This window comes from Camelina sativa, chromosome 16, assembly GCF_000633955.1.
Source record: "Camelina sativa cultivar DH55 chromosome 16, Cs, whole genome shotgun sequence".
In the NCBI taxonomy this organism is placed as follows: domain Eukaryota; kingdom Viridiplantae; phylum Streptophyta; class Magnoliopsida; order Brassicales; family Brassicaceae; genus Camelina; species Camelina sativa.
Genome location: NC_025700.1, coordinates 1,786,609 through 1,795,336, shown reverse-complemented (window position 1 = coordinate 1,795,336; position 8,728 = coordinate 1,786,609). Strand labels below are relative to the sequence as shown.

General features: G+C 37.5%; 2 protein-coding genes across 4 annotated transcripts in view; both read left to right on the top strand.

The window, feature by feature from the left end:
* The window catches only part of LOC104749295, a 6,537-nt gene extending 4,459 nt beyond the window's left edge, over positions 1 to 2,078 (top strand). Inside the window, exons 2-5 of one of the 3 annotated variants that reach the window (XM_010470889.1) lie at positions 29 to 983; positions 1,073 to 1,144; positions 1,252 to 1,363; positions 1,768 to 2,078. In XM_010470889.1, the coding sequence (XP_010469191.1) occupies positions 63 to 983; positions 1,073 to 1,141 (990 nt within the window). In that variant the 5' untranslated portion in view covers positions 29 to 62 and the 3' untranslated portion in view covers positions 1,142 to 1,144; positions 1,252 to 1,363; positions 1,768 to 2,078. The remainder of the gene's footprint in view (positions 1 to 28; positions 984 to 1,072; positions 1,145 to 1,251; positions 1,364 to 1,767) is intronic. The other 2 variants (XM_010470890.1, XM_010470888.1) reach the window with 2 other exon arrangements.
* On the top strand, positions 6,568 to 8,024 carry LOC104749291. The gene is made up of 4 exons (XM_010470884.2): positions 6,568 to 6,938; positions 7,077 to 7,235; positions 7,322 to 7,430; positions 7,536 to 8,024. The coding sequence occupies exons 1-4, from the start codon at positions 6,600 to 6,602 to the stop codon at positions 7,742 to 7,744; spliced, it is 816 nt and encodes a 271-aa protein (XP_010469186.1). The 5' UTR covers positions 6,568 to 6,599; the 3' UTR covers positions 7,745 to 8,024.

The following is an 8,728-nucleotide window of genomic DNA, read 5'->3' as shown; positions in this document are numbered from 1 at the left end:
TTTTTTGAATTCTCATTATCTCATTAGGGTTTTCCACTTTCTCACGATCGATTGAATTATAGATGTTCCGTCAATCCATGGCGTTTCCTCCACCGATCCATGGCTCTGATGCGCCGCCACCGCCACAGCCGCCGGTGGTGACCGTCACTGAAACCTCCAGACGGCAGCAGCAACAGATTGGAGCAGCAGCAGCAGCTTCTTCTTCGCCGGTGAAGTCTCATCCGCTTCATAACTTTCCGTTATCTGATCTCAGATGGGCTATGAATCACGCCAATACACATAGGCTCCGCAAAGCATCGAGTAGATCTCCGCTTCGTGAACCTAACCCTGGGAAAGGGAGTTTGGTGACGGAGGATGTAAACGAAGCTTCGGGTTCTTCGTCTTTCGAATTGAGACCGGATAAGAAGAAGAAGAGCGATTCCGCCGCAGATCGATCCGGGACGAAGTCAACGACGCCGGACGGTAGATCGAAGATCTTTATCCGGATCCGCACCAAGAACAACGAAGATACAGCTGATATCGCCACCACCGCCGTCTCCACTGATAATAATAACCCTCCCGCCGTCCATGCGGCTGATGATTCAGCTGGTCCGGCGATCGATGCTGATGCTGAACGGATCTCCGATGGTTGTGGTCAAGAAGCAGACGAGTTTGGTCCCAAGACTTGGAATCTGAGGCCGAGGAAACCACCGCCGACGAAGAAGCGTTCGATTGGACACGCCGGTGGGATATTGAAGAGCTGTAACGGTTCATTACCGGAGAATAAAACTCTTGGAACGGTTAGAACTGAGTCGATTCGATCCAGGAACGGCGTAGATGCTAAGATGGCGGCGACGACGACGACGGAGAGAAAAGAGAAGAAACCGAGGTTATCGATCTCGCTTTCGAAGCTGGAGATAGATGAAGATATCTACGCGTTGACTGGATCAAAACCTAGCAGAAGACCAAAGAAGAGAGCCAAGAACGTTCAGAAGCAGCTCGATGTAAGATTGATTTCACACATCTCTCTCCATGAATCTCCACTCAACATGACCTAACAAACAAAATTGTGGCTTGTGTTTGTTTTTTTCAGGTTCTTTTCCCAGGTTTGTGGATGGGTAACGTTTCTTCAGACGCTTACAAGGTCTCAGAACATGCTTGAAAGGTATTAACATTTGAAAATGGATGGATTCTGAAATCCATGTTTGTTTATTTGTTCTGATTGTTGTATGAGTGGGACAAAATGTAATCTTCTCTGAATACACTGTGTAGGACTGATTGAGGATGATGATGTGAAGTTAATCTTGTTGAATTGGCGTCGACGGGAACTAGATAGGGGGCGTCGGTCGAAGAAGTCTTTATGCACAGATTGAGGTATAAAAAGGTAGTGATTCAATGTTGTTTGTCATCTTGAGTTAGACTTTCTCCTTTGTTATCTTGTGTGCCTTACTGGCTTTTCACAGCACAACAAAATTGTATATATACATGAGGTGCAAATTCGCATGCGAAATTGGAGTTCCATGAAGGTTTTTAGATTTGCTTTGCTTGGAAGATATGTGATGTTGGTGTCTTAGATTCAGATTGTTAGGGATATATGAATTGATATGATATTAATCCTTATGGTTAATGATTTGCCATTTTGCGTCTAAACACTGTATTTTGAAATCCTGGTTATTAAAGTCTGGTGGTCTGAACTCGTGAAGTTTTGAGGTTCTAGACTTCGATAAATGGTGTCACTTAGTATCTTCACCTTCACCTTCTTACTCTCACTGTACTGTGATGGTGTAGAACTGGGAATGATTCGTTTCTTTGGCTTCATTGCGCTGGACTTGTGAATACTCTGTCTCGTGCTTTCAATTCAACTTCCAACTTCAGCTTCAGCTTCAGATTCGGTTCTCTGGCGGCAGTATAAAATGCGAACCAGACTAGTTTTGATCCAAGCCGCCTTATTTGTTGTCACTGATGTGAGTTCGTTCGTTCTTACGGCCTTTATTTTTTTCTTCTGTTTAATTCACTTGTGGACTCTTTTTGTAATAAGATTAGTGGGTAGCCTGACCTACTTGTAAAGGTGGAAGTTAAAATCAGAATTATCAACGTAATTATTATTTTTAAAAAATACTAACCCTTTCATTATTTAATAACTCATCTATGTTTAGGTTAATAAATTGAGCAAAAGACGGATAAATTAGTCAACTATGTAACAGTAATGTCATCAATATATGTATAGTGTTTCTACAAGGTGTAAATTTACCCACTCTTCCAAGTTCAAAGTTCAAACTCGAATCCAGTAAATAAAGAAAATATATATAATCTGGAGTTTAACGATCAAGTATTATTAATAATAATCCAGCAATATTTTATTTATACTTTTTATACAAGGACCACAGGCTTGCTTCGTCACTCCATTCATCATCAGTTCATCACCTCCACTCGCTTTAGTCCCATATTTTATCCATCCAACTCTAGATGCAGTAAAACCAAAAGATTAATTTTGACTGTTTAGACTAGTTTTTACATATTGGTCCTTCTGTTATGCAGTTAAAGATAGTAAGAAGAGATAGTTTACTAGTGGACCTTTTTATATTCTAAAGTTAATAACAAAAGTTCATCCAAAATGTGAACCATATAACTTGAATGCTTAAAAAATTTTAAATTGTCAAAATCTAACAACAAAACAATAAAAGTTAACTTTGATAAATATAATCCCATTAGCGGTTAGATTGTAGTATTATATGTACATGCTTAATGCTGTAAAGGGTTTTAGATAGGAGTTCAATTGATGTTTTGTATCTATTATATCGGATCATTCGTAGTGTTTCTGTTAATGCGGATGAGGCAATAGAAAGTAAAGAACATAAGAACTTTGTTAACGAGGTTTGGTTTTTTCTACTCCCCGGAACCACGTCCAGATTTCGATTCCACTAGAACAAGAAAGCAAATACAACCTATTCGAAAACGCGTAAATCAAGCACAACCCTCTTAATTCACCGCTCCGTTCTATAACATGAAATCTTAAGGATAATTCTCTACCCTTAACTAGACTAACACCAAGCCTAGATTTAAACCAAGATAACCTAACCTTGGGCTAAACTCCCCCTGAGCCTAGACTTCAGATCTTCTATTTATCGACAATATTTTCCGTTCAACTCTCTTGAGCAACATTCACACACACGTCACACCGACGAACAAAGAAGCTTGAACAACACAAGCACCAAACCGCGAAACTAAGCCGCACACAGTGAGAAAGCTCTCTAGGGTTTTTATCTTTATCTCTCAGCTCTCTTGCTTCTCTAGGACGTGCCCAACACCTCCTTATATATCCATCAAGACTTCCTAATCACCATAGGAGAAGATTTCCAAATTCCATAAGAAAAAGACTTATTCCTTTTTGCTATTTTCCTTTTTCTTGTAAAACTCCAATTTAATCAACCCAATAAATAGTAGTTTTCCTCTTCAATTCATCCTCAAACCGTCCTTCAATATTGCCTTCTTAAACCTTCTAGAAACTTCTCACACACATAAAACAAGAACAATCATGTATCACGTCTTGAATCACACAGACACTAGTTCAGACACACAATACATCTTCATTCTCCCCCTTTTTGACTATGCTTGTGAACTCATCAGTTCAAACACCTAAACACATCACCAAACACATCTTCATTCTCCCCCTGAATGAGTCACAACATGGTCAAAAACTAATTGGAAAATTCTCCCCGCCTTGCAATACGCGGTTGATAGTCTAGTACACCACCTCCATAGAACTCCATGATTGACTCTTTAAATGAATCTGAAACAATTCCTCTTGATATGTCCTTGAACTCCACAATGATAACATGTAGGACCATGAAACCTTACATCAAAAGCATTCTCCATTCGGCTTCTCTCTCTCAATAATCTGAAACATCTTGGCCTAATATGACCAACAACACCACAATGATGACAAACAGGTCGAAAAACGTTTCCAGATGCATTCTGCTCTTTCACAAATATAGTCCTTGAAGCACTCTTTGAAGCAGCCTCTGGCACAGTTCTTGATGCAGACGTGATTTTTCCACTTGAAACAAACACCATATCCGATTTTGAGACTTTTCCTTTATATCCAAGGCCACACTTATCAGTCTTGCCAATACTCAGAATGTGATCCAACTTCTCTGTACCATTATTAAGCATCCTCAAATTCTTTTGAGTTTCTTCAAGCTGCACTTTAGCTTGTAATGCTTCTTCTCCCTTCTCTGTTGCATATTTCTCTGCTTCAACGACTTTAGCCTCTAACTCAAGCTTCTCCTTAATCAAAACTGAATTATCATCAACTACCTTAAGCCAATGTGCATACAACTTCTCATAACTCTTACCAAGTTCTTCATAACTCATATCCTCTCCATCACTATCACTATCAGATTCATGTTCAGATGCAGTTGCAGGTTTTGCTGCAGGTTCAGAAATAGTTGCATACACCGATGCAGACGCTGATGCAGACACTAATTCAGAACTATCTTCAAAAGTTGTAAACGCCACAAAATTCTTCAGTTCTTCTTCTTCATCTGAATCAGTTTCAGAATCACTAGTAACAACTTGCATAGCCTTCTTCTTATGCTTTTGTAGATTTGCACAATCAGACAGTACATGACCATATCCTTTGCATTCAAAACATTGAACATCCTTTGATGAAGTCTTCATCTCTTCACCCATTCTTCTTTTCTTCTCTTCGCCCTTACACTTCAGAAATTTAGCAAATTGTCTTGATAACATAGTTATTGAATCTTCACAAGATGATACCTTAAGAGCTACTCCAATGTCAACTTCTTTCTTTATTGCTTCCTTAACTTGATCATCTTTCTTCTTTACTCATTCAGCTTCATATGCTTTACTTAATTCAAAAGCCTTTAGAATCCCAACAAACTCATCAAAAGTCATGTCATCTAAATTATGAGCTTCTTCAACTGCAGAAATTTTTGACTCAAATTTTGCAGGAACAGATCGCTTCAGTTTCTTCACAAGCTTTTTGTCTTTGTACTGCTTTCCAATAGCAAAAGCCTCATTAGATATATCACATAACTTAGCACTGAATTCAGCCACAGTTTATTTTTCTTCCATCCTAAGATTCTCAAATTGTGATGCCAACATATCCAACTGTGTTCTCTTAACACTTGAAGTACCCTCAAACATATTCTCCAATGACTTCCATGCTTTCTGAGCTGATACACATTGAGAAATTAAGTTGAAGTGGCTTGAATCAATAGCATTGTAAATCGTTGTCTTGGCTGTCGAATTACAACTTTAAAGCTTTTTCTCTGCAGCAGTCCACTTATCCCTAGGCTTAAGACTCTCAACCCCTTTCTCATCCACAACATTAGGAGGCTCCCAACCAAGCTCAATCGAATTCCAGCAATCTTCATCAAGGTTACTAATAAACGCTTGCATACGAACCTTCCAATACCCGTAATTCGTTGAATCGATCAACGGTGGTCTTGACATAGACGTGCCTTCTCTGTATGAATTCATCACAACTGATTCAAAGCTCTGCCTTACTTCCTGAACTACCTTCACCCTTGATCTACCCGAAACTAGACTTAATCTCTATCGAGAACCCGCTCTGATACCACTTGTTAATGCGGATGAGGCAATAAAAAAAAGTGCAGAAAGTAAAGAACACAAGAACTTTGTTAACGAGGTTCGGTTTTTCCTACTCCCCGGGACCACGTCCAGATTTCGATTCCACTAGAACAAGAAAGCAAATACAACCTATTCGCAAACGCGTAAATCAAGCACAACCCTCTTAATTCACCGCTTCGTTCTATAACATGAAATCTTAAGGATAATTCTCTACCCTTAACTAGACTAACACCAAGCCTAGATTTAAACCAAGATAACCTAACCTTGGGCTAAACTCCCCCTGAGCCTAGACTTCAGATCTTCAACTCTCTTGAGCAACCTTCACACACACGTCACACCGACGAACAAAGAAGTTTGAACAACACAAGTACCAAACCGCGAAACTAAGCCGCACACAGTGAGAAAGCTCTCTAGGGTTTTTATCTTTATCTCTCAGCTCTCTTGCTTCTCTAGGACGTGCTCAACACCTCTTTATATATCCATCAAGACTTCCTAATCACCATAGGAGAAGATTTCCAAATTCCATAAGAAAATGACTTTTTCCTTTTCCTTGTAAAACTCCAATTTAATCAACCCAATAAATAGTAGTTTTCCTCTTCAATTCATACTCAAACCGTCCTTCAATATTGTCTTCTTAAACCTTCTAGAAACTTCTCACGCACATAAAACAAGAACAATCATTTATCACGTCTTGAATCACACAGACACTAGTTCAGACACACAATACACCTTCAGTTTCTTCTCATGTTGGATTTTTTATCGATGTAAAGTTCCTAGTACTATCAAGTCAACGAGCGAGTCGTGTGTTTAAGAATAAACTTAGTAACTTTCTTGTGTTATAAGCTAGCTTCCTCGCAATTTCCTACTGTGGAAAAAACAAAAGATTCCATTGCACTTGCTTAACAAGTTTAACGTAAAACAGAAGGAACTCAAACTCTTCTTGCATCAGTATGTATATAAATATATCCCATTTCTACTGCCAAAGGCCACACAGAGAAAGAACAATGGAGTCTGCTAAATCATCAAACATCTATAGCCACCAAAATGTCATCGTGATGCGTCACGGTGATCGACTCGACCGTTCCGAGTCACTCTGGACTTCGAAAGCTGAGAGACCGTGGGATCCACCGCTTACTCAGGTCGGTATGGATCGTGCGTTTAGAACCGGTCAGAGAATCCGGTCTCAGATTGGGTTTCCGATTCACCGTGTCTTCGTCTCCCCTTTTCTACGCTGCATCCAGACCGCTTCCGAAGTCGTTGCCGCTCTCTCCGCCGTCGGTTTAGATCCCAAAGCCATGTCGTCTAAAGACGTCCTTTGCATGGACAACAACACTAAGCTCAAGGTCAGTCAGAATATATATCGCTCTATATATTTGTTGAAAGGACCAGACCTAAGTTTGTAGTCTAGTGGTCGTTTTATGGTTTATGCTAAGAATCGAGATGCTTTGTGCTTTATATATGCCTTGTCTCCTCTGCTTGAGGTATCGATTGAATTTGGATTGTGCGAGGTACTGAACACAAGCTGTATGGAGATTGAAGTTGTTCCCGAAGATGGGAAATTTGATTTCAAGATCTCAGATCTTGAAGCTATGTTTCCTAAGGGAACAGTGGATTCTAATGTGGATATGGTTTGTGAAGAGGTGATATATTTGTTATTTCTTTATATTATGTTTTGTGTGACTACGATATCTATAAACTTTAATTTCTATATTTCTGAATTCCTTAGTTGCCACAATGGGGAGAATCTTCACAAGGCTTCAAGGATCGATATTTTAATACAGTGAAGGCTCTCGCGGAGAAGTATCCTTCTGAGAACTTGCTCATAGTCACTCATTGTAAGCAAAAACAGTTATGGTTTTTTTCTTTTTAAAGTTTTAAACCAAAACTGACTGACTTTTTCTAATCTTTGAGACCATTTCTCTGTGCGTGGAAAATTGCAGGGGGAGGAGTAAGTGTTGCACTTTACAACTACTTCAAAGATGCAACTAAGTACATGGTAGATTATTGTGGTTCTGTTGAAATGAGAAGGCAGATTTTGAATAGTGATGATGGGTTTGCCAAATTTGAGGTGGTTACTAGTCATGGAGTGTCTTACAAGGACAACAACAGCCCAATCCATGATCCTGTTGTGAGCCAATCACCGGTTTAGCTGGTTTGTTTGTGAATATTTTTGGTTTCACTCTTTTTTTATTCAATATATACACAACACAAGAATTGTCAAAAAAAAAATATACACAATACAAGAATTATGATGTTACAGAGTTGGTTAAAAAAAATGTATTATGATGTTACAGTTATTTTCCTTTTCTTCCACAAAATTTACAAAAGTAGCACAGAAGAAAATGTTTTGTAATTTGTTTTGTTTGTATGATAAGAAAATTCATTCTACAAAAATTTGTCAGAACATGCTTAATGAAGATTATCTTTCTCTCCCTCTCCTCTCACTCTTTACTGTTTTTTTCTTTTTTATCTCTTTTATAAGGCTTGACAAAGACCAAAAAAAAAGCATATAAAATTAAGGTTAACCAACATTTCGACAAGTTTAAGAAGGAAATGGTAATAAATGCGTTCAGATTTGACCTAAGTGATATTTAATAGTGACTAAATTTTGTATTAATTTTTTAACTAGAATATTAATATACAGACATAGTTATTTTTTTGTTTTAAAGATGTCAAACTCCGTTATTCTTCGTTATATTGTAATTTAACATTTCAATTTTTTTATTAATTTTATTATTTAGAATATTATATATATATTAGTTTTCTTTCTTCTTCATATTAATATTACGATATTTAAGTGTTAAAATTACATTAACTTAAAAATATTGAACAAATGATGCCAAACTTACGAACCAAAAACAATGCAATAGATAGGATCAAGCTTGGTTATTCTTCATTATATCATAATTTAATACTTAAAATTCTTTTATTAACCCGATTATATAAGATAATATTTTACTTAATGAATGATTTTTTGTATTTGGTATTTAATTAATGAATAAATTTCCTTAATTATTATATAATTCTAATATCATGCACGGTGAATAGTATTATATATATAGTAGTTTTTTTTCTTTTGTCAAATTAATATTAAGATTTTTAAGTGTTAAAATTACATTAACTTGAAAAAAGA